Raw genomic sequence first — 27,005 nt, forward strand, 5'->3', positions numbered from 1 at the left:
CGAATGTTCACTTGTCGAAATCCTTTTTTTTTTTTTTTTTTTTTTTTTTTTTTTTTGAGAAAAGAGGCATACAAGGAGAATTTCCTAAAGGACTAATCTTTTTGCCTAGTGAGAGATCGTCCATGGAAGTCCTTGGACCCCGAAGCGGTGTGTAGCCTATAGCTTGCAGCTGACTTCTGCCTGGACTGCCAGGTGTCTAAATAATTCAAACACAGCCATAGCAACTTTTGAGCATCTTCAGGCAAAGCACGTACTCCCCACACTCCACACACCATCACCTACATCCAGCATCTCCATGTGTCCCTGTTACCCGCTGGCCTCTGACAGCACTTCTGCTCTCGCTATTCAACATTCATGCCTGTGGAAGCCAGACGAACTGGGAGCCGAAAACCAGGGCCCCGACACTTGGGTTCCCTGGTTGACTGACTCTGATGGAATTGCTTTGTGCCTTCAAACCATCAGCCCGGATTACCGTGCTCACCCTTACGACGTCGTTAGTGGCATTTAATACACTGCACCCTGACTCCTTCTGGAGCTGAGGGACAGATTTTCTCTTGTCTTGGTACAGAAATAGCCGAGCTTCTCTCGAACAACTAATTAGGAGACTGAGAATCATTTCCTCTTCTATGTACATCTTGCAAGGCCTGCCAGAAAACTGATGGCCAGATTCTTATCCCACTTCTGTCAATGAATAGATAGGCCAATAATATAGTTATTTTCTGCTAAATTCGCTCATGGCTGTTTTCTGTAGAAATTTCTTTAGATAATTATTTAATGTTTATTTTATTTGTTGTTCTACTTTAATGTGGATATTCGATCTATCTATTTATCTATCTATCCATCTATCCATCTATCCACCTATCCATCTATTTATCAACTCAATCCACCTACCACATTTCTCAAACACGGTGCTTCTACCTCACTCCATTTATTTGTTTTCAGGCAGGTCTCATATTCTTTGCTTATCTGATGCTGAGACACATCTGGTTGGTCTAGAGTTGGCCACTTGGTTCAGGGCTGGGCCACTGAGTCTTTCCCACCATTTTTTGGATTTGGGGCTCAGAGCAGTGGCTCCCCAATGACTAAATTTGTAATACCAACACTCAAGTCATACTAGCAACAATAGAAAGGTAGAAGTAATAATAACATTGGAGTAGCAACATAAGGGCATGAATAGTAGTTGCAATGCTATAGTAGTAAGGTTAGTACAGTAATAGTAACATTACAATACCAACGCGAGGACTCTTGAACAACAAGTATTTTGAGTCACACTCTGTGGATTTCTTTTTTACAAATACAATACAGTTCTATGAACGGATCTTCTCTTCCTTATGATTTTCTTAGTGGCATTTTCTTTTCTCTAGCGTACTTTTTGTAAGAATACAGCATGTAATATATATAGCATACAAAATAGGTGGCAATCAACTGTTTATGTCATCGGTAAGGCTTCTGGTCAACAGTAGGCTATTAGAAGTTCAGTTTGGGGGGAGTCAAAAGTTGTATGTAGATTTTCAGCTGGGTGGGGGTTGATGCTGCTAACCCAGGGTTGTTCAAGGGTCAACTATAATTATAACAGTCACATTGAATAGCAATACAAGGGCAGTATAGTGACACTCAAGATTTGTCAGTGTCCATGCATCGCACCAGGCAAAGACCCCATTCTGGAGAAAGAATGAATCTAAGACACTGGGGTGGTGAGAGGGCAATGAATGGGGAAAGAGGCCACAGGATGTCGAAGCTCAGGTATGTTAATTCCCGATGTTTAGCACAACCTCACTTGGGTGAAATTGGCTGTTTCATTTTGGTTTGAACTCTGTGAGACACCGCTACTTTTTCCAGTAAAGGGCTTTCGAATAAAGATAGTAACAGGTGGAAAGGGGCTCTGGGTCTTGCAACTTAAGTGACAACTAACACGCTATTTTGAAAGACAACCTAGGAAACACAGTAGAACAAATAGATTTAGAAATACAATTGGTGGGGCACGCGGGTGACTCAGTGGTTGAATGTTTCCCTTTGGCTCAGGGCATGACCCTGGGGTCCTGGGATCAAGTCCCACATCGGGCTTCCTGCAGGGAGCCAGCTTCTCCCTCTGCCTGTGTCTCTGCCTCTCTCTCTCTCTGTGTCTTTCATGAATAAATAAATAAAATCTTTAAAAAAAAAAGCAAATATAATTGGTTTGGAAAATTTGTCAAGAGGGAAGCAGAAAAGACCCAAAACCTGTCATTACTTTTGGACAAATGTTTGCTACAGATGAACCAAACCAGCTGTAGACTTTGATGAGTGTACTCAGTTCTGAAACATTAAGAACAATGCATAAATGACGTTCCTGTTGTTTATGAACCAGATCCATTGAAGTGAAAACTTCTTCCTTTTTAACTTTTTTTTAAATTTGAGTGTACGTGACATACAACGTTACATTAGTATCAGGTGTATAACATAGGGATTTGACAAGTCTCTGTGTTGTAATGCTCACCACAAGTGCAGCTGCCATGTCACTACACAATGATATTACAATACCATTGATTATAATCCTTATGCTGTGCTTTTATTCCCATGACTTACTCATTCCGTAACTGGAAGCCTGAACCCTCCACTCCCTTTTACCCACTTTGTCTGTCTTCCCTATCCCCTCTGCTTTGCAACTGTCAGTTTGTTCTCTGTATTTATAGGTCTGATGATGCTTTCGGTTTGTTTATTCACTGGATTTTTTAATTTTTAAAAAAATATTTTATTATTTATTTATTTTTTTAAAATTTATTTATTATTGAATTATTGATTGATTTATAGAGAGACGGAGAGAGAGGCAGAGGGAGAAGAAGGCTCCCTGTGGGGAGCCCAATGCAGAACTCCATCCCAGGACCCCAAGATCACAACCTGAGCCGAAGGCAGATGCTCAACCACTGAGCCATCCCGGTGTCCCTTCACTGGCTTTTTTAGATACCACCTATGAGTTGATCTGGAATGGTCTTCACTTTCTCATTTTTTATACATAGGTCATAGTCTAAGACTAGTATGTAAGAAGGAATCATGTACACAGATTCCTTAGGAAGGTACCATTTTGGAACTCACTAATCACTGACACAGCCAGTTTCTCCTTCCGCTTTTGAATGGGTCCATGTTCTTAATTGACCTGGCACAAGATGAAGCAATTGGATGGCATAGAGAGATAATACTGCATAAAAAATAAACAAATCATTAAAAAAAAACCTTTTGTCTTTAGACACTAAAGATACAAAAATACAGTAAAATTCTCTCCTTAGGAGAGACACATAAGAACTTAAATGGTTGAAATAGTAGATAAATACCAAAATACTTCATAGTCACACCTATTTAAGACAAACATTCACTGATGGAATTAGCTATATTGACTGAACTGTGTAAGTTAATAAATTATTCTCTTTTTATTGAAAATGTGAAAGAATTCTCAATAAGTTGGATTAATGTATCCCACAACTACAATATGTAATTTTATGGTGCACATTTCATGTACCACCAGAAATAATAACCACTGCATTAAATACTAAACCTTATTTGGATTTTTTTGGTCTTTTCTTAATTTATTGCTCTATTATGCCCATAGTATAGACTATTAACAAAATGAGAAATAATTTTAATATTACAATTTTATGATGTTTTCATCTCAATATGGTACCACCAGAGAAGAGTAAAGTGTCATGGAGATGCTAAAACAATGAATGTTGTCCATCAGTTTAAAAAAAATGCTCAAAATTCCAGAATAAAACAAAATCCATAATACTATACCTGGTTCTTATGAATTTTGGGATCTACTTGTATTTCCAATTTCCAGTATATTCCCAAAGTTTTCTCTTTCATCTGCTCAGTAAAGACTTCCAAAATAATTTCCTAGGATTCTTTTTCACCAGGCTTTTTCCTAATGAATTTGACACCTTTTGATATACATCTCTACAATGTTACAATAGTTGAATAAAAAATTCAAATATAGCCAAGACTACACATTTTTGTCTTCTCAGTTTGTAGATGCCATAAAACAGATTTAGCACACTCCCAAAATGAACTGGTTATCTGACTCATAAGTTACTTCTTTGATCTTTTTTTTTTTTTTCTCAGTATTGTGAGGACAGAAATCTCAGAAAATACTGGTAGCGCATTGAAGTTAGTTCTATTTAAATATAGTTTCCCCAGGTCTGACTCCAGCCTCTTGTCTTAAATTGCACACTTGTTGCATTTACATTCCTACCCAAGTCTGTGCTACCATACTGGAAAAAATATGTTTTCCTTCAAATACCCACTCTTTTAATCTTTCAATACTACCACCTTACTCTGGGATGACTGCTGTCTTCTACAGAACTATTGAACCAATTACAAATAATTACTTGAGACACATAGCCACAGTGTTAGACTCTAGGATAGTCTGACTTCCTCTTTCACATTTTATTTTTCCCTTCTGAGTCAAAATAAATATTCTGTTTTCTAGCTGAAGAATACCATATGTCTTACAAATTTCCCGTCATTAATAATTGGGTTAAAATGACATCTTAATACACATGGCACATCCTTTATAAAGTTTTCTTAAATTTCTTTTCTAAAAAGTTAACTTTTATTGAGGTATAATTAATGCAGAGTGCTATATTAGTTTCACACAAACAATATGATCTATTTTTCAGCACTCATCAAGATAAGTGTGCTCTTAATCCCCTTTATCTAGCTCATCCATGCTCCCACCCACTTCCCCTCTGGCAACCAGCAGCTTGATCTCGGTATTTATGGGTCTGTTATTTTTGTCTTTTTTTCTTTGCTTGTTTTGTTTCTTAAATTCCACATATGAGCAAAATTACATGGTATTTGTCTTCTTCTGACAGACTTATTTCACCTAGCATTGTACCCTCTAGATCCATCTAGATGGCAAGATTTCTTAAGAAATGTGAGATAAGCACTTTGAATTTGAACAAATATTTGTTGAGCACTCATCATAGGTTGGACCTTCTTGCAGTTGGAACTGTGAAATGCATATCTTCCATTTATGCCCATGAAAATTTTGCATTCTAACAGGTGTGGGTTTTACAGAAAATACATTTTTTATAGCCCTTTGGTCATTATACTTTGATAACATTTCTTTCTCTTCTAGCAGACATGAGCTTTGTGAGGTCAAAACCCACTTTATACCCAACACAGTTTCTGTCATTCAATAGATATTAACAAATATTTGATGGATGAATAGAATGAATAGATCTTTTACCCTAGTTTCTTTTCTTACTACACATCCAAATATTCTGAAAAATTGTCATTATGTTTCTAATATATATTTCATAATTCTGCTTTCAACTTATTTTTCACTTCCTTTAAAAAAAGATTTTACTTATTTATTGATGAGAGACATAGAGAGAGAGGCAGAGACATAGGCAGAGGGAGGAGCAGGCTCCCTACAGGGAGCCTTATGCAGGACTGGATCCCAGGACCCCAGGATCACGACCTGAGCTGAAGGCAGATGCTCCACCACGGAGCCACCCAGGTGCCTCTATTCTTCACTTTTAGCTCCGTTGTAGTCCTTATTCATTTGATCCTCTACTTTTTTTTTGTTTTATTTTGTTTTGTTTTCTTAAATGCTAAGCCAATAATGAGCATGACAGTACAAGATAGAAATGGCTACAGCCTGGTTGAGGATTTGAAATTTTATATTTTTTAATTCTTAATTTTAATTCCAGTTAATTAATATACACTGCTATAATAGTTTCAGGTGTACAATATAGTGATTCAACACTTCCATACATCGTCCAGTGCTCATCACAACTGGTGAGTACCTTAATCCCCATGACCTAGTGCACCCATCCTCTCACCCACCTCCCCTCTGTGAGGTTTATCCTCTATAGTTTATCCTCTACAGTTGTCTGTTTCTTGCTTTGTATCTCTCTCTTATTTTTTTTCCCATTTGCTCATTTGTTGTGTTTCTTAAATTCCACATATGAGTGAAATCATATGGTGTTCATCTTTCTCCGACTTATTTTGCTTAGCATAATACCCTCCAGCTTCATCCATGTCCTTGTGAATGGCAAGATTTCATTATTTTTTATGGCTGAGCAATCTTCCATTGCAGTATATATACCATGTCTTCTTTATGTACCATTAATCATTGGGTACTTGGGCTGCTTCCAATCTTGGCTATTGAAAATAATATTGCTATAAACATAAGGTTGCTGAAATCTGATTCCTATTCGGATTTTAGAATTTGGGGAACATCTTTGGATGAATAAGAAATAGACAAATTAGTAAGGAACTCTAGTTATGAGTTTAAAAGAGCTATTTGTGTACTTGTCTCAATATATTTTCATACCTCAAATATTAAATGTTTTTAATAGCTATGTTTCACTTGTTGGGTTCTCCACGTGTGAGAAGCAGTTGACTCTATAAGAATATATGAAAAGTTACTTTTGGAGTCTTTTCTTCTTTAAATCTTTTATTAATACCAACACATGCAGCTGTTGTGAGCAATTATTCAAACTGGCTGCCCACTTATATTTTAGATCAAATAATCATAAGTTTCACATTTCATAAAGGACTTGAAGCTTGTTTTCTCAAAAACTTGGTGATGAGGCAGGAAAAACAGGAATTAGTGCCCTGTCTTGAATATGTGACATTGGAAATGTGACCTTAAGAAAGTTGATCATTCAGAATCAACCCGTCATCTGAGCATAAGGCTCAGACCCCTTGTCCTGAGAGTAACTTTGTCTAAGTCACCCGTCACCAGCTGATTTGTATTTTAAGAGAAAAAAGCCAGTTGACCAGGTTACCAAGGACCTCGGTCAGAATCTGGAATTTCTTCCTGGTCTTCATTCCTAGGCCTGGAAACTGACTGATGAAGTAGGAATAACTCCCTTCTCAGAATGGTTGAAATTCCCTCCAGCAGGTGTGTTAGAGAGTACGACTCAAAATGCCCAGGAAAGCCTGTGGAACAGACATGCCTCTAGCTGCCGACAGGCCCACTCAAGACCTGCAAGAGGAACGCAAAGATGACATTGCAACGTCTAGTCAAAATGTGTCCCTCATGAGCCTAAATGTCTGGTGTCCAGAGGAATAACAGGTTCCTAGTAGACCGCATCACCAAGGAAGTAGTAGAAAATTCTGGTGACTACAAGTTGATGAATTTCAGCTCCAGCCATGAGAAATTGATTTTAAAAAATGAAAAAAAAAATCAATTTGTTGAAGAGAAATACAAACTCTCTTAATGGTAAAAGGAAAAGTGGTTTTATAATGGACTATCTCACAAAACTAATCAATAGTTTTGGAAAGATGTACCATAAAGATGCAATCAAAACAAAGGACGCAATTTCCACCCGTCTCCACAGAATTTGCATTGACCTTCTTTTTTTAATAATAAATTTATTTTTTATTGATGTTCAATTTGCCAACATACAGAACAACACCCAGTGCTCATCCCGTCAAGTGCCCCCCTCAGTGCCCGTCACCCATTCACCCCCACCCCTCGCCCCCCTCCCCTTCCACCACCCCAGTTCGTTTCCCAGAGTTAGAAGTCTTCATGTTCTGTCTCCCTTTCTGATATTTTCCACCCATTTCTTCTCCCTTCCCTTCTATTCCCTTTCACTATTATTTATATTCCCCAAATGAATGAGACCATATAATGTTTGTCCTTCTCCGATTGACTTACTTCACTCAGTATAGTACCCTCCAGTTCCATCCACGTTGAAGCAAATGGTGGGTATTTGTCGTTTCTAATGGCTGAGTAATATTCCGTTGTATACAGAGACCACATCTCCTTTATCCTTTCATCTTTCGATGGACACCAAGGTCCTTCCACAGTTTGGCTATTGTGGACATTGCTGCTAGAAACATTGGGGTGCAGGTGTCCCGGCGTTTCATTGGTTCTGTGTCTTTGGGGTAAATCCCCAACAGTGCAATTGCTGGGTCGTAGGGCAGATCTATTTCTAACTCTTTGAGGAACCTCCACACAGTTTTCTAGAGCGGCTCTACCATTTCACATTCCCACCAACAGTGCAGGAGGGTTCCCTTTTCTCTGCATCCTCTCCAACATTTGTGGTTTCCTGCCTTGTTAATTTTCCCCATTCTCACTGGTGTGAGGTGGTATCTCATTGTGGTTTTGATTTGTATTTCCCTGATGGCAAGTGATGCAGAGCATTTTCTCATGTGCATGTTGGCCATGTCTATGTCTTCCTCTGTGAGATTTCTCTTCATGTCTTTTGCCCATTTCATGATTGGATTGTTTGTTTCTTTGCTGTTGAGTTTAATAAGTTTTTTATAGATCTTGGAAACTAGCCCTTTATCTGATAGGTCATTTGCAAATATCTTCTCCCATTCTGTAGGTTGTCTTTTAGTTTTGTAGACTGTATCCTTTGCTGTGCAAAAGCTTCTTATCTTGATGAAGTCCCAATAGTTCATTTTTGCTTTTGTTTCTTTTGCCTTCGTGGATGTATCTTGCAAGAAGTTACTGTGGCCGAGTTCAAAAAAGGTGTTGTCTGTGTTCTCCTCTAGGATTTTGATGGACTCTTGTCTCACATTTAGATCTTTCATCCATTTTGAGTTTATCTTTGTGTATGGTGAAAGGGAGTGGTCTAGTTTCATTCTTCTGCATGTGGATGTCCAATTTTCCCAGCACCATTTATTGAAGAGACTGTCTTTCTTCCAATGGATAGTCTTTCCTCCTTTGTCAAATATTAGTTGACCATAAAGTTGAGGGTCCACTTCTGGATTCTCTATTCTGTCCCATTGATCTATGTGTCTGTTTTTGTGCCAGTGCCACACTGTTTTGATGACCACAGCTTTGTACTACAACCTGAAATCAGGCATTGTGATGCCCCCAGCCATGGTTTTCTTTTTTAAAATTCCCCTGGCTATTCGGGGTCTTTTCTGATTCCACACTTTATTCCACACTACTTTATTTCTTAAAGTAATTTGTTTTAACTCTCTGAAGAAAGTCCATGGTATTTTGATAGGGATTGCATTAAACGTGTAAATTGCCCTGGGTAACATTGACATTTTCACAATATTAATTCTGCCAATCCATGAGCATGGGATATTTTTCCATCTTTTTGTGTCTTCCTCAATTTCTTTCAGAAGTGTTCTATAGTTTTTAGGGTATAGATCCTTTACCTCTTTGGTTAGGTTTATTCCTAGATATCTTATGCTTTTGGGTGCAATTGTAAATGGGATTGACTCTTTAATTTCTCTTTCTTCAGTCTCATTGTTAGTGTATAGAAATGCCACTGACTTCTGGGCATTAATTTTGTATCCTGCCACACTGCCAAATTGCTGTATGAGTTCTAGCAATCTTGGGGTGGAGTCTTTTGGGTTTTCTATGTAGAGTATCATGTCATTGGCGAAGAGGGAGAGTTAGAAAGGAGAGATCACTACCAACACCAAGGAAATACAAACGATTTTAAAAACTTATTATGAACAGCTATACGCCAATAAATTAGGCAATCTAGAAGAAATGGACGCATTTCAGGAAAGCCACAAATTACCAAAACTGGAACAGGAAGAAATAGAAAACCTGAACAGGCCAATAACCAGGGAGGAAATTGAAACAGTCATCAAAAACCTCCCAAGACACAAAAGTCCAGTGCCAGATGGCTTCCCTGGGGAATTCTATCAAGCGTTTAAGGAAGAAACCATACCTATTCTACTAAAGCTGTTTGGAAAGATAGAAAGAGATGGAGTACTTCCAAATTCATTCTATGAGGCCAGCATCACCTTAATTCTAAAATCAGACAAAGACCCCACCAAAAAGGAGAATTATAGACCAATATCCCTGATGAACATGGATGCAAAAATTCTCAACAAGATACTAGCCAATAGGATCCAACAGTACATTAAGAAAATTATTCACCATGACCAAGTAGGATTTATTCCCGGGACACAAGGCTGGTTCAACACTAGTAAAACAATCAATGTGATTCATCACATCAGCAAGAGAAAAACCAAGAACTATATGATCCTCTCAATAAATGCAGAGAAAGCATTTGACAAAATACAGCATCCATTCCTGATCAAGACTCTTCAGAGTGTAGGGATAGAGGGAACATTCCTCAACATCTTAAAAGCCATCTACGAAAAGCCCACAGCAAATAGAATTCTCAATGGGGAAGCACTGGGAGCCTTTCCCCTAAGATCAGGAACAAAACAGGGATGTCCACTCTCACCACTGCTATTCAACATAGTACTGGAAGTCCTAGCCTCAGCAATCAGACAACAAAAATACATTAAAGGCAGTCAAATTTGCATTGACCTTCAAGTAAAATCACTCACTTTTGTGTTCTCCATAGCACATGCATCCTACTTTATGCACACCAGGCACTTAATAAATATTTTCTTTTAATTAAAGTTTTTTATGTTAAAACTCATATTTTAAAGTGATTTGTTGCAGGTTAGAGGGGATGTTTTGTCACAGACTTCTTGCAGAAGCAAAGAATGGAGATGGAAAAAAAAAGATGAGATCCTCTCTGGTTGAAAGATGAAGAGATAATTTTCTGAGAGTCCGTGTGTGAACCAATATTTAAAGGGTATTTTATGAATTATCTGGTATAATAGAACTTCTTTTTTTCTTTTTTTTTTTTTTAGAGAGAGATAGAACAAGAGTGTGAGGGGAGGGGTAGAAGGAGAAGGAGAAGGAGAGAGAATCTTAAGCAGATTCCTCACTGAGCATAGAGCTGGATGCAGGGCTCAGTCTCATGACCCTGAGATCATGATCTGAGCTGAAATCAAGAGTCAGTGGCTTGACCAGTTGAGCCACCCCAACACCCCAAAGAGGATTTCTTTCTAATTCAGATTTTGTCGCCATTTTGTGTAAACTCAGTGAAGAAACATAACCTTTCTGTGCCTGAATGCCATCATTTGGAAAACTAGAATTAGCAGGTTGTGAAGTGGACCTCCCCCCTCACTATTTCGTGCTCTTTTTCCCAACTATTTTTAGATGTAGCTCTCCCCTCTGCACACTGTCCAGCCTGGGCTATAAGCTCTTGTTTAGGACCAGGGATTGGAGCGTCACCTAAGGGTGCATCGACTGCTGACATGCAAGTGTATCTGAACATCTCTCACCACTAGTGGGACCCAAGAGGCTGATGTCCTCTGGGGAAAGGGCGTCCTGAGCATGGACAGATGCACCCTCTGATAACAACAGCCCTTTTCTACAAGTGATCATTCTGAGCTCCTATTCCCCGAATTTTATGAAAAGAATAGGCTATACGCTAAAAAAAATAAGTGAGTTTGTAAAACAAACTAAAAACTCTGAGACACATCGGGGCACAGGTGATTTTGACTTGGACGAGAACACCAAAGGGGAAGGGCTTTTTTTCTACAATTTGGTCAACAATTGACATTTAATTTGGCTCCACCAGATGGCTAATGTTGTGAAGAAGAACATCAGCTAAAGGGAGGGAGATTTATTTTTGGTCGCAAATAAGATACTTCTTGAGGTCCTCCCAGAAAATACCCAGTTTGCCAAAATTCTGGTGTGAACAAGTGGGAATAGAGTATGGAGTTGGTTTATTGTTACAAAAACCTGTGCAAGAATCTTGAGGCCAGATAAAACACGTCTCCTGTTCATATTTGTGTCCATCCCTCACATTAGCTCTCAGGACCTAGAATTGTGTCATTCACATACAGCGAATACTCGGTAGTGTTTAAAATAAAATAATATTTCTTCCAGCTGTTTGATGATAAACATGTTTTTATTTTTAATCTAAGGATAAAACTAGCACGAGTTATCAGAAGCTATTTTTTTCTTGCAAGAATGGATAAGAAGAAATAGCCTATACCTTTGGTGTGGGCAGTGGAACCAGGGTTCTTGGAAAAAGTAATCTCGATTGTGGTCTTCAAATGTAATGAGTCATGGGCTTGTACTACACACCGTCAGGAAATCGGTTGAATGTGTCACTATTTTAGGAGAAAAGGTTAACAGTACTTTGAATGATAAAATATGATGTTTAAAAGTCTAAACAACATATTTTCCTACTCTTCAAAAACATGTATTTTTGTCTGTATGTGGAGTACTATGTATCTGTGTGATTTTGATTCTTGGCGTACACATAATGGATAGATGGATAGACAGATATGCCAATGCCATATTGAAGGGGCGGCGTGCAAATGTCATCGTGCTGTACAGAACATCTTCCGTGTGAGAACAGACTAGAAAATGAGGGCTCTTGTCTGAAAGAAGATGAAGGCCGGATGAAAATATGATCAAAGTTTATAAATTTCATGAAAGCCATTGCTAATGTTATCACGGACTTGTTAACCAAATTTCAGAATATTTGAACTATAGGGTTGTCTTTGAAGTTTGCACAGAGTGGTTTTAAGACAGATGAAAGGAAGTACTCTCTTATAGTGATAAGGACATTTATGGAACTTTTATAAAGTTCCAGGTTGAAAATACTGTATCAACATTTTCAAGGGGAGTGATAGACAAGATTTATTTATGGAAGCTTAGGGTACATGCAAAACCTTTTAAGGTAACAGAAAGTAGCCATGTTCTTTATAGCATTCTTTCAGTTTTACTTTCTAAATCATAATGTATATGGAGAAACATTTACTTATTATAAGATGCTCAGACTCGGTAAATGAATTTTCATGTACGGACTCAGTGTAAAAATACTAAGATGCCATCAGTCAGTGCCCAATTAGACAATGATTTCTAAAATTCTTCTTTCTGGAAGAGATTGGTGTTGTCTAATTGGGGTCAATGGGATTTCTCTCTTCGTAGAGACATGGCCTCCTGTTTATCTTCCAACTTTCAGCTTCGGTCCCTGGACACGGACATAATCAAGCCTCCTCCTTCCCCTTGGGTTGGGGAGGGGGCAAGCAGTTCATATGTCACTTTATTTTTCTTTCGTGTTATAATCCCATTGTGTGTGAACAACGACTTCTTAACAACACATTTCGCACATGGACTCTGCATCCGGATTTAGATGATTTGTGCAGAAATACCTTTCCTTCTGCCCTTGCCATCTGTCTGACTTGAAAAAGCCTTCTCTGAGGCTCCATCCTGAGCCAGGCACAGCTCTGCCTTCGCTTGGGGCTCACCCCTCCTCCTAACTACCTGGGAAGGTGCACGCGGTAGGCTTCCAGGACGGCCACCTGCACACCTGCCTCGTCCCTGTGCCTGGACGGGCCCTGTGCTGGGTTGTTTAACACACTCACGTCACTGCCTGGACATTCCTGATCATTTCCATCCATTGGGGGCCTTGCGTTTTCCTGTCACACTGGGCCCTGAATATCATGACATTGGTGCTGAAGAAATGTGCTTTGATCCCAGTTTTACAGATGGAGAAAGCGAGGCCCGTTGAGACCTGGAGAGCCCCAGAGCGTCTCTTGAGAGGGCAGAGCCAGGGAGTGGCTGAGATGGGCTGTCAGGACTGTCACCTCTGAGGCTTCTGCTCGCAACCCCCTGCTACCGAGGTGGTCACACCGTGCCCATATCCCCCTGGTGGTGCAGCCCTCAGTCCCTGTGCTACTGCCCTGTGACAAGCGTCTCAGCCGGGAGGGCCGGCTCTCCAGGGGCTGCAGGGACAGCACAGCCACCTGGTGCTTCTCAATTGAAGCCTCATTTCCTCCCGGTGACCTTGGACTGGCCGTGCCTGCCGTGCAGGGCCCAATGGCCGAGGGCTGGGACAGGGCCTGATGGCCAACAACGCTGGCACACGCTTCCAAAGCCACGACTCTGTACAGGGCCACTCTGGCCCCCGTGCATGAGCATCTGGTGTGGAACGAGGCGTCCTGCCCACCCGCGCCCTCGCCTGCGCCCTGGGCCTGGCGAGCTGGGCCGTGACACAGCCGTGATGTCACCGCACGGGCAGCCCGGCCGCGGCCCTGTCACCATAGCACAACAATGATGCTATTTTCCTCTCAAGCTGGAAGCTCTTTTTCTCAAAGCAAAATAAAAGGTCCGAGGCCTCCCTGCCTTTGTTTCTTGCTGACGTGCCCCCGCCCCCAGCGGCCTGCTGTCCCTCTCGGGCTCTTGCGGTGTCGCTGGCCGGGCCACCCCTGCCCTGGTGATGGCTCCAGCGCTGCGCGGCGCGGCGCGGCTCTTCAAAGTGTCCATCCGGAACGCATCGTTTACTTGCCTACAGCCTCTGTCCACACCAATGACAAAAGATGATCCTCTCTTTTCTAAAAAAAACAAAAAAAAACAAAAAAAAATGACTTTTTGCTAAAGGCAGGTGTAGGAGGACAGATGGAGAGACGGGGTCCTGGTGCCACTGGCGGTCTTCACAGCAAAGGGGCCGGGCAGAGACCAGGAAAGCATTTTGCCTGCAAGGAGGAGGGGGAGCTTGCCCCTGAAGCCCTCGGTCTGGGTAGCCGCCTGCACCCCGAGCACCCTGGAGTCTCCCGCAGTGGTCCCTGCCCATCGCTCCATCTGTGACGTGAGTTTGGGCCAAGGGTCCCAGAGGAAAAAGACTCCATGGCCTCATGGGCTTGTGACAGCCACTTAGTTTAATGCTATGCTGTCACTGTCTTGACCTTCTTAGTTTCTTTCTTTTTTTTCTTTTTTTAAGGGTTTTTAATTTATTTATTCACAAGAGACACACAGAGAGAGGCAGAGACACAGGCCGAGGGAGAAGCAGGCCCCCTGTGGGGACCCCTATGCAGGACTCAATCCCAGGACACAATCTTAGCTGAAGGCAGATGCTCAACCCCTGAGCCACCCGGGTGCCCTGACCTTCTTAGCTTCTTAACAAGGAGATCCCACATCTCCATTTTGCCCTGGCCACACTGATCAGTGATTTCCCACCAACTCTGATACCTGCCACTGAATTCCCATAATTCCTATCCATGATGATGTGGAGTGGCTTTGTTCTCTACTGAAGATTGGAACATGTGTATGTGTGTATATGGGCACACACACGTGTATGTGTAGCTCTGTTTTTAAAGAGGTACGTGTGAATCCAAGAAAACCCCTCCTACATGTATTTTGAATTAGAAATAAAATAAAAGAAAAGCTCTTGAGTCCATTTCATGTCTATTTCTGGGTGTATTTATTCCATCTGTTCCATGTAATTTTATACCTGGTGCCTGAATTACCCTTCGGTGTATGCAGTTAACACATGATACAATGGGTGGCCCCTGTTCTTGAGATGCGCCATGGTGGAGTTGGGGGTGCCTTGCTAATGTTAAAATATCACATCTCTGACCTCTAACACCAGTCAGCCAAAGGCTCACTCTCCTGGACGTTATTAAATTTGGCAAATTCACTTCAGCGAGGTTCTTTCTTTAAAGATTTTGAAGTCTTAATTGTATCGAACCGTTGACAGAGCAGTCTTTGTTTCAGGCATGATTGCTTACTTTATTCGGCTTCTAATTATAAGAGACACCATAGGTTTTGGAATACATGTAAATAATTGAATGCCTGCATATATAATTACAAGAAGGAAGAGGCCAGATGAGTAAATGTTCCTAACAGCTATCTACCTTAGGAAGCTAAGCCACATGAAATTACCTAAAGGGATTGGGGACTTGACCTCCTTCTCCATATTTCTTGAGTACTTCTAGGGTCTTTTTTGTGGCATCCTATCGCAGAAGTTGGCACACGTTTTCTGCAAAGTGCCAGCTAGTTGATAGCTTAGGCTTTGTGGGCTGTAAATCTCTGTTACAAGTACTCGGCTCCTTAGCTGGAGCACAAAAGCAGCCATGAGCAATATGTGAACAATTGAGACCTAATAGCTGTGTTCTAATAAAGAAAAATAAAACAGGGACACCTGGGTGGCTCAGTGGTTGAGTGTCTGCCTTTGGTTCAGGGCATGACCCTGGGGTCCTGGGATCAAGTCCCCTATAAGGCTCCCCGCAGGGAACCTGCCTCCCCCACTGCTTGTGTCTCTGCCTGTCTCTGTACGTCTCATGAATAAATAAATAAAATCTTAAAAATAAATAAAACAGAAAGAGGGCTGGATCTGGTCCATTGGTCATAGTTTGGGGGAACCCAGGATCATACAAACACTTCGTATCTATTTATTCCTCACCCTTGGTAGACAGGTTGATCCTACATAGGCCCAATACAAGGAAGATCCTATTATCTTCCTTTTCCACCCTAGTTTTAGAAAACGGTCTTAAAAAAAAAAAAAACATGCACAGAAGTAAATGGCTAACAGGGCTTAATTTATAATCCTGAGGCATAGATGTCTGTGTGTCGTGGTGAGGGGGAGAGAAATAAAGGGCTTACATACTAAGGTCACAAGGAAATGTGCTCTGGTTTGGCTTCAAACAAATGAAGGAAGCCCCATGCTTGTAATCAGCAGTTTTGGGGAGGGGGGTTGTGAGAACTTTCTTTCCGTACCTTGTCTTCACACTTCACCCTACACTTACCTTCCACCAAAGACTTGTCAGTTACCTCCCCAGGGTGTGGAAGGCACTTCCACACGGGGATTCCCTGAGGAGACCAAACCTATTAGATGGCATACTCGATAAACCAGATTTGGCAGGATGCAATGAAAAAGGCAACTCTACTCTTCTGCACTGTCCTGTTACTGATGTTTCCATCCCCAGTGGGCAAGAGTTTAGACCAGTCTCATCATGAGTCTGCTCACATTTGGGGAGATAAATCTAGGTGAATGTATTAGCTGGGCTCTCGAGGGAAACAGACTCAATAGTGTGTGTGTGTGTGTGTGTGTGTGTGTGTGTGTGTGTGTGTATAGAGAGAGAGAGAGAGAAACAGAGACAGAGAGAGAGACAGATAGAGAGAAACAGAGAGAGATTTATTATAGGAATTGGCTCATGTAGCTGTGGAGGCTGATGTGTCACGTGCAAGCTGGAGAACCAGGAAAGCCAGTAGATAATTCAGTCCAAGGCCAAAGGCATTGATATCTGAGGGCAGAGGATGGGTGTTGCAGTTCAAGAATGGAAACTATTTGCGCTTCCTCTGCTCTTGGTCCCATTCATGTCCTCTGGATTCGGTGGTGCCCTCTAGCCCTAGGGAAGGGGATCACCTTTACCAGTCTACAGATTCAAATGTTGATCTTTTCCAGAAATGCCTGCACAGACACACCTACCTGGAGTTACTGTCTTACCAGTTACTGGGCATCCCTAGTCCAGTCAAGTTGACACGTAAAGGTAACCATCTCAGCCTTGCTCTTTGTCTCATGCAGTGAGCCCAGGGGATGACGTAGGGGGATGGTGATCACCAGAAAGAGGACCCCCTGGAGTCCTCAGTCTCTATACTGATTGTGGACTCTGCCCCATGAGGATCTAGACGATGGGTATTTCCCCAGATAGAGGAAGGACGTTAGGTGCTGCACAGCTACAGCAGCAGGGAAAGGCAACTGTTTCTTCCATCTTTGTCAGTTGATCCCTTCTGCATTTGTGCCAGTTCATTTTCAGGACAGAGGCCTAGCCATGTGCTATCTGCATCAAAGACTTATATGTGTTTCAAAATTTGGTGATGTTTCCAAATCTCTCCTACAAAAAGTTTATGCTAGTTTACAATCCTACTAACAGGGCATGAAAGTTCTGATTTCCCCACTCCCTTCAAACCCTGGATATTTTCTGTTATTCAAGCAAAATGTTCTCAGGAGAAGTACCAAAGTTCCTCAAGACATTCCTAATTGGCACAGTCTAATCTTGCTCTGTCTGTAATTTTATATATGCCACAAATGTGGTTTCCCTTAAAACAATAAACATTTTCAGAGAGAAGTAAAGCTGCTAAGATGTTAACAAATTTACTTTAAATCTTTCAGAAGATTCTAAATGTGTTCCATAGTATCACATACACATCCATAGACATCAGAATATATCATTACCCATGTATGCACATGTAACATGTGTGAGCACGTGACACTGAAATGTGTGTGTGTGTGTGTGTTTGTGTATGCAGTCATAAGGGAGAGAACTAATTTAAAATTGTTTTTAAATCTTAAATTACTTTCCAGCTACTATAAAACGTATTAATACGTTATATGGCTAATATACTTCATTGTAGTGAAATGAGCTCAGAAGATGTGATGCCAAGCAAGGCGTCTACACTGAAAGATAATCTGTAGTGTTTTATCAGTACCTCACTGAGGACAGGACATTACACATCTGATCTACGTTTCCTGACACGTAGGTGTTAAAAATTAGGTTCAAAAATAATAAGGATGAAGGTGCATGACCTAAAAGTGTGAGAGACCAGGGTTTAGCAATATTAAAGAGATTTCCTTGCTGCAGGGGCTCCATGTGCCTTCTATACTACCACGAGTTTCATTTCCAAACAGAAAATAATGGGAAGGTTTTCCCCATTGATAAAATAAAATAAATCTCTTTTGTCATTGGACTCCATCTGTTCTGGGATTGTGTATGAAAAATTCCTAGTGCTCGAGTATTTTGAATACAAGAGCGTTTGTCCAGTCAGTCCATGCCCTGTTAAGGACCGTAGCTGGGCTGTTTGCCTGGGCACGGATCCCCTACGTCAGGGGTGTTCACTAGAGCTGCCTTGTTTCCTACTTAACGAAAACACTCACAGTGCTGGAATGACCGGATATGCAAATGGATCCGCTAATTGCACTTAATTGGAATCCAGACAACTGACATTCTCTGCTGATTTCAAGCCTCGCCTTGTGCTGACGTTTGTGACGTCTAGAACCCACTCCAACTTCACATTTGCATATTTATTAGTAACCTCAGAAGTCTCCTCCGACTGAGCAGTTACTATGCAAATCTAATTTTGGCATCTTCTATTTCAGCCCAGTCTTCTAATATTATGAAATATTATCATTTCTCAAGGACAGAAGCGGCTTCTGCTCCTCCTTCTGTGGGTTTTTTGGTGAAGAGAACAGAGATTAATTATGGAGCTTATTTGTGTTATCTGCTTGCCTAAGTCGTCGGGTGATGTCTTCATATTTTGTCTATGTCGGGAGGGTGCGGAACACGCACCCCAGTGGGTTCAGTCACCCACTGAACACTGCTTATCTTTCCAAACCAAGCTCTTCGCCCCTAAGCTGTGTGTCCACCGCACTCCATACACACTCCCGTCCTCCAGTGTCTCATTCATCAGATCCGTGACACCTCCAGCCTCAGATGGGCGGGCGTGAAGCACACAGTAGCATCTGTTAATGCTTGTTGGACAAATAATTGGATGATCGTGTTGAAAGTTCTGCTTCCTAGAACTATATTTTTCTTTGATAAAGCTTGTTGTTTCTGAAAATGAAAACTTCTAAGTTCAACTGAGTGTAGCTAGAAATGAGTTCCCTAGCTCATTATTTCTCCAACTTGGATCATACAAGTGTGCATCTAAAGAAAGAGATCTCATGGACTCACAGTATTTATTTAAACAACCCATAATACCCCTATGGTATTATGTAAATATAAGTGAACTCTAAGCCAGCTATAAATACTTCATGCTTATAAATCCAATAAAATAAAAACACATAAATTTATACCTGAGTATAAGTAAAACCAGAAAAATTCCAATGAACATTACTTAATTTGGCAAATTAGGTTTGCTATTAAGAAAGTGCCATTGTGATGTAAGTATAATATCGTACTTAGGGAAGTCTGATCTCAGCGTGACTGGTGGTTGCTGTGTGATGGCCAAGGCTCCCCTGCTTCCCTATATTCAAACTTGTGACCCCTGAGACCCTTGGTCATCACAGCATTGCCAAAGTGTTCTGATTTCCCTTTATGGAAACATTTATGCCATAAGTATACCTTAACACCCTTAATTCACATAATACGTTATCAATGAGATGAAATCACAGCCTTCAGAACTGTGGTCATTAAAACAACTCACGAAGCACATACACTGGTTTGAAAATCATTTCTGAAGCCAGGGGTGTTTGCATTCTTCCCAGGCACAATTTTGCCCAGTGCAAGTGTTAGAGTGTAAAATTATTAACTTAAAGAAAGATGAACAACTCCGTTAATCAGAGCACATTACTCCTTGACCATAGCCATTGCCTGAGGTGTTTCTCTGGGTGTTTCAATAAATATGTCATGCTCATTGTGTCTCTTGATAAATAATATTTTTACAGCATTTTCCATTACACAATACTTTAAACAAAAGGTTTTCTAAATGTCAGTTTTTTTAATATTTTTATTTATTTCTTATTTAAGAGAAAGAGAGCACATGAGGGGAAGGCTGAGGGAGAAGAAGAGACAGAGTCTCCAGCCGACTGCCCTGCTGAACTCAGAGCCCGATGTGGTGCTCGATCCCATGATCCTGAGATCACAGCCTACGCTGAAACCAAGAGTCGGACACTTAGTCGACTGAGCCACCCAGGGGCCCCTTGTTTTTCATCTATAACAAAGGTACAATTCTATCAGCATTTCAAGGTGACTGTGAGTCACATAAAAGTTAAACGAGATCATATGTGCAAAGTGCTTGGTGAGGGCCCAAGGCAACCAGGAGTCCTGCAAGCCAGCTTTTCTCCTTCTTCCAGCAAGAGCGTGGACACTACCACCACCACTAGGTAGGTTCCTGCAGACTCCTGCTGTGTTAATTTGTCCCACGCCACTGCCTTTATTCTGCAAACTTGTGACAACACCAGGATCCTTTCTAAAAGGTGCTTGCATTCAAGGGAACAGAGGACTCTGGGAGCCAGGAGCACCACGTGGCCTCTGTGCCGAAGAGTGAGTCACTGAGAAAGGCAGCTCATTTCTCTAGGATGCCTGCATGTCCTTCCTGTTGTTAATGTATATGCAGAACTTGAAAGAGTTTCTAGCAGAGAGACTGTGGATAGGTGTAAGGCCTTGCTCTTCATGTGCCCTTGAGCTCTCCCTACTTCTGTGCTGACAACACCGCAGAAAGAGAGGAATAAAACACTTGGAATGGCCCACACTCATGTGGGAGAACAAATTTGTGAGTCTTCTCTAGACTGCCAAATCGTTCGAAGAGTGTAGAGCTGGAACTGCAGTTGGGTAGGATAAGGCTTAAAATGTCAGGCATGCACAGTCTACGCACCAACATCTTCAACAGTGGAGAACACTGAAGCTTTCCCTGCTGATATAGGAAATGAGACAAGGAAACCTTGCACTGAAATTGGAAGAAAAACTAAACATTGCAGATAAAGGATGCTGTCATGGAGGGAAGAAAGAGCGGGACAGATCAGGGAAGGAAGTTAGACTTCCCCGAATACATCTTATTTTATAGATTTGATTTCAGGGCTATGTATAGTTTTACTTAAGACGAAATTAACCAAAATTTAAAAAGCAATCTCTAAATATCGAAGAGAAAAAAAGGAAGTACATGATCCTAACTACATATTAAGGTGGTCATTAGCCGGCAAATAAAATAGCATTTCAAATAAATGCCGACACAATGATCTAACTGGACAACAGTGGGCGTGTGCACTCAGGAAAAAGAGCATAACGATGTCGGCAGCTCTTCAGCAATGACAGCCTCAGTGATAACACTGGTATTCTCCTTTTTTAAAAAATTATTAATATATATGTTTTTTTATTGGAGTTCGGTTTGCCAACATATAGCATAACACCCAGTGCTCATTCGGTCAAGTGCCCCCCTCAGTGCCCGTCACCCAGTCACCCCAACCTCCCACCCACCTCCCCTTTCCACTGCCCCTTGTTCATTTCCCAGAGTTAGGAGTTGCTCATGGTTTGTCAACCTCTCTGATTTTTCCCATTCATTTTCTCTCCTTTCTTCTATAATCCTTTTATAAACTTTTATGTATTGGTACATAGAATCAATAACTGTGTTCATGTTTTTAGAAAACAAGGATTTTAGAACAAAGAAAATGAGATGACAGAGATAAAATTATTTTAAAGTTAATAACTATCATTATAAATGTAAACCGAACATACTAGTATGCACTTATGATGTATTTTCTCTCTCTTTTATTTAAATATTTTATTTATTTATTCATGAGAGACACAGAGAGAGAGGCAGAGACACAGGCAGAGGGAGAAGCAGGCTCCACGTCGGGAACCCGATGCGGAACTAGATCCCAGGTCCCCGGGATCACGCCCTGAGCTGAAGGCAGGTGCTCCACCGCTGAGTCCCCCAGGTGCCCCAGTATTTTTCTCTTTTAAAGCAGAGGCATTCGTTAGTTCTGTCCCCTGAAAAAGTCCAGAAATAGCATCTCACCCAGAAACAATCAGCCGGCTAGCACCCTCCTTGTGATCTCTAAGTACCATTTCCCACTGAAAGGAACTAATTCTCCTTGGAGAAAATGCTCCTTCCTCCAGGTGTTGGCAGGAATCGTACCCGGATCCTAGTGAGACCAGCTTCTTGTCCCAGAAAGGGAGAACTCTTTCTGAATTACTAGAGTCAGGACAAAAAGAATCAGAAGCCAGCGTGCAAGGATTCCCACTGGCCGCAGGAGCGATAGGTGCGACTGATGGTGGGGATCCAATGGCCAGATCCGTTAGATCGCAATGCTAACCACAGAACTGACCCCACACGTGAAAGGAGAAACATTTTCACCACTTGTTTCAGACTAAACTACTATTCTGAAAACTAGTTGATGTAAGGTACAAAATGGACATTTATCCCACATTATCTATCTGAATTGTGTTTTGGGATTAAAAAATGTATGTAGTTAAGGAAAGTTCTTTATAGGAGAGAGTTGGGAAACCAAAAAGTCATTGAGCTAGAATATCACAATTGGACAATCTGTAATGGCACAAAAATCAAGGTAAGAGTCACCAATCCTGCCAAAACCATTAGGTGAGGAGCTGATACAGATGTGCAGATGGTTCACCCATCGCAATACCGAAGGGAAGCCAGCAGAACACTGGTGTCAGTGTCATGCTATGGGTGGTGACAACCTGCACATTCTCACCCCAGAATCAATCTCCTTCTGATTATATCTCTACACCAGTGCTGTTCAGTAGAAATATGAGAGCCAGAGAGAACCCTTCATTTTCAAATAAGTACCTTAAAATGGTTAAAAGACATAGGCAAGGACTACTTTTGAGTATTTATTATTTAACCCAATGTATCCAAAATATTATAAATTCATAATCCTATCAATGGAAAAAATACTGATGAGATATCCTGCATTCTTTTTCTCTCCATACAAAGTCTTTGAAATCTGGTGTATATCTTATAGTTAAAAGATATCTTACTTTGGTTGCTTAATTTCCATTGGAAAAACACAATCTGTGTTTAGATTTGATAAGATTCACAATAAAAAAGCAGATTCACATGCCAAAGCCATTCCAATCATACAAAGCTTTTCAGATAACTGAATAGAGTATCAGTTTTTAAATTTCCATTAATTTAAATTAAATTAAATGACACGAAAATGAAAAATCCTTTCCTCAGTCACAGAAGCTACACCTCGAGTGTTGGCTGTACAAGTGAGGCGCAGCTCTCTTGCATAGAGAGACGTAGATCTTTCTATCACATCACATCACAGGAGCATTCAAGGTTCCAAGAAAGAGAGAGCACATCACAGGCATGCAGGCCCCCACATCCAGAGTGTGGGAAACTCAACAGGATAAGGAATCCAATTTATTGCAAGTTGAAAAATAAATAAATAAAAGGAGAGAGAACGGGAAGATTAAAGAGATTTAAGGGATTTGTCAGCCAAATGCAATATTTGGAATGTGCTGGATCCTGATTTTGACAAGTCAGCAGCTATATACATATTCATATACACAGACACACACACGCATGTGTATATAAACGTATACTTGCAACTAGGTGATTGGAATTACGTGTTTAAATATAATACCTATAAAAATAGATAAATATAATACCTATATAATGGCATCGAGTTATTGCTAATTATAGTTATTATGGATGTTGGTATTGTAGTGATCCTTTATGAGGGAGAAGGCTTACTGGGAGAGACACAGACCAAAGAGTTGATGAATGAAACGATACTGAGGAGGGGATCCCTGGGTGGCTCAGCGGTTTGGTGCCTGCCTTCAGCCCAGGAAGTGATCCTGGAGACCGGGGATCGAGTCCCACATCAGGCTCCTGCATGGAGCCTGCTCCTCCCTCTGCCTGTGTCTCTGCCTCTCTCTCTCTCTGTATCTCTCATGAATAAATAAAATAAACTTTAAAAAAATTAAAAAAAAAAAAGAAACGATACTGAGGAGAGAAAAAAAGGATTATGTGGGATTCGTTGATGAAACGAGTTGGCCCTGTGTTCTTGTGGTTGCAACTGGGTGATGGAGATGTAGGGGTTACTGCAAAATTGGCAGCATATCCGGTAACTTTGCTGCTGACCATTTGGTCAAGCACAATGGCATCGTGCAATGGCATCAGGGGGTGGTTCTTACTCACAGTCAACATGAAATCCTAGGAGGTCTCAGACTTGGCTTCAAATTTGTCCAGGAAAGATGGAGATTCAGGGACCTCCCTGAGCCTGGTGCGGGAGCCATCCTCCATGCACCCCAGGGCATGACTCACATCCCCCGGCCTCCCCTGAGGGCCCCCCTGGAAGACACAAGGCTCGGGACAGTGCTCCCCATCAGGAGCAGAGAGTTGAGGACAGAGCCCGGCTGGTGGCCAGAGCATTCAGAGACCAGAGACAAGCGCCATCAGGTCCCTGGCGTCTCTCACTAGAGGTCCTAGCCCAGGGCCTTGTGTTCTGGGTTTGCTTTGTTCCCTGAAAATCTGGACTGTCTTTCTCAGACTTGGGTGTGTGAGTCCTTTGCTGAGGCTCCTGAGGGCAGACCAAGAAAAGTAGCTTCAACAGTCTGGGGTCCTTAACCTCGTTCCCCAATAAAAGGCAACGCCTGGGTTTGTTTACTACTATTGCATATGGGATCATTAAACCCAAGTGGAGTAATGCTGATTATTGGCCTTCGTCATTCCAGAAATCTTGACCTGGGCGATGACTTTCCCTGCCATCAGTTTGAATTACTTCCACTGTGTCAGCGCTATTTTAAGAGGATCAATGAAGGTTTATGAAGAAAAAAAGCCTTGTCACCTCCTCCAAAATGGACCAAATTAATTAAGCTTCTGGAGCCAAATCTGTGACACTTTTTATATACTGTTACTTTTTATGGGCCCGAGGCTGACATTGATGAGAATAAAAAGATGCACCTTTTCCGCTGAGCACAGATGTTTTTCCAACAAGCAGGTATCCATAATTTAACTTTCTCAGTTGCCAGAATGGGAGTTCACTGGCATATTTCTTACAAAAACATGAGCAGCTCCCCGCATGTGGCAGGAGTAGAGAATTTCAGCTACCAGAAGTCATTATGGGTGCCCTGTGTGAAGGCTTTCTACTCTAGGGCCAAGGAGTGTTCAAACAGACAAATTAAAACCCACAACTACCAGTTCATAGTGTCCCCAGGTCTGAGGTCCCTAAGTCCCCTGCAGGAAGACTTTTCTTCTCCCTGACAAGGATGTTGGTCCTGGTTATTCCAGTTAGGTTTCGGGCTGTCCATGCAGGTGAGCTGGCCGTGGGGTGGGGAGTGGGGAGGTGCTGTGGGCAGAGGGAGATGCTCGGCGGTGTGGTCCTGGGCCAAGTGAGGAAGCAGGATGGTTTGTTCTTGTATTTCTCCATCTCACCCTTTGTGCCCTGAGAGCCTCCTTTTAGCTGTGTGTCAGGCAGGAAGTTGAAAGGGATGGAGCCAAAGCCAGGACTTCAAGTCTCTGCCATGCTTTGACCCCTCAGATGCAGCAGCATGTCACTTAGTCCCTGGCTCTCCCTGGCCTCCTCGCTGGATTGGCGCCCTGATCAAATGCAACCGGCTCTGGAAGCAGCCTGATGACCGACGTATCCACCCACCTTGTCCCGTTTCTACCTTTCAAGACTTGTTCTGATGTTTCTCTTTCTTTTCTTTTTTCTTCTTCTTTCCTTTCCCTTTCTTTCTTTCTTTCTTTCTTTCTTTCTTTCTTTCTTTCTTTCTTTCTTTCTTTCTTTCTTTCTTTCTTCCTTTCTTTCTTTTCTTTCTTTCTTTCTTTCTTTCTTTCTTCTTTCTTTCTTCTTTCTTTTTCTTTCTTTCTTCTTTCTTTCTATTTTATTTATTTATTTATTTATTTATTTATTTATTTATTTATTTATTATATTTAATTTATTTATTCATGAAACACACACACACAGAGAGAGAGAGAGAGAGAGAGAGAGGCAGAGACACAGGCAGAGGGAGAAGCAGGCTCCATGCTGGGAGCCCGATGTGGGACTCGATCCCGGGACTCCAGGATCACGCCCTGGGCCAAAGGCAGGCGATAAACCGCTGAGCCACCCAGGGATCCCCTTTCATATTTTATTTATTTGTTTGACAGAGAGAGAGCACGTGAGCAAGCAGGAGGAGCTGGAGAGGGAGAAGCGGACTCCCCACTGAGTAGGGAACCTGACACAAGACTCAATCCCAGGACCCTGAGATTAAGCCCTGAGCCAAAGGCAGATAGGTGCTCCACCCGCTGAGCCCCCCCAGGTGCCCTTCGATCTCAGTCTTCACACGTTAGAGGGCTAACCCTCGAAACCCATTCAGAATGGAACACTAATGGTTGACAATAGGCTTCTGTAATTTTTAACAAGTCTCTCCTATCAGTATTACTCTGCTCCTCTAATAGTGGGTACTTAGTGCTCGCTTCGGCAGCACGTATACCAATAGTGGACACTTTGGACACCCTGGAAGGCCAGTGAGGGACAAACTGGTGGGCAAGGGAGTCTTTCCAAAAGTCCCCTCAGATGTACCCGATGCAATCCACAGCGTACTTAAAAGCAGACCCGGCATGCAGACGATGGATGGAAGACCCTGGTAGAAGGAGCTTATTTTTATTTTTATTTTTATTTGGAGTTTATTTTTAAAAGATGGTTTCCCTCCCTGCTTTCATGGCTTTGTAGTGGGGAAGTTGACCCCAAGGATGAGCATAGCATGTTCAAACCTGTCGGGGGCTGCTTTGTGCTCCCGGCCCATTCCGCTGTCATGGTGTAGCAGTGGGCCTCTGTCCACGCAGGGCCAAGGAGACAGGCAGGTGGACAGTGTGGTGGGGGAGAGTCATATGGGAAAGGACGCAGGACTGGAGAGCAGAGACCGGAGTGTGACCTGCCGGCCGGTCAGCATCTGGCACCTGGGAACCACCCTGCGCTATTCCATCGTGTGAGCCCGTGACTTCGTTTCAGTGTCCAGCTTGGGTTGGGCTTCCCCTACTTGCAGCCCAAAGGTCT

The 27,005-nt window shown here is 41.9% G+C and overlaps 1 protein-coding gene across 2 annotated transcripts in view; it reads left to right on the forward strand.

The window, feature by feature from the left end:
* LOC106557569 overlaps window positions 1-20,767 on the forward strand; it is a 175,540-nt gene extending 154,773 nt beyond the window's left edge. For both annotated transcript variants that reach the window (XR_005355397.1, XM_038530212.1), the window contains one exon: window positions 20,026-20,767. Coding sequence is in view for 1 of the 2 variants with exons in the window: in XM_038530212.1 (XP_038386140.1) it covers window positions 20,026-20,182 (157 nt within the window). In the remaining variant the exon portion in view is untranslated. The remainder of the gene's footprint in view (window positions 1-20,025) is intronic.
* Window positions 20,768-27,005: the final 6,238 nt, after the last annotated feature.

The sequence above is a fragment of the Canis lupus genome, chromosome 2, assembly GCF_011100685.1.
Source record: "Canis lupus familiaris isolate Mischka breed German Shepherd chromosome 2, alternate assembly UU_Cfam_GSD_1.0, whole genome shotgun sequence".
Taxonomy (NCBI): Eukaryota; Metazoa; Chordata; class Mammalia; order Carnivora; family Canidae; genus Canis; species Canis lupus.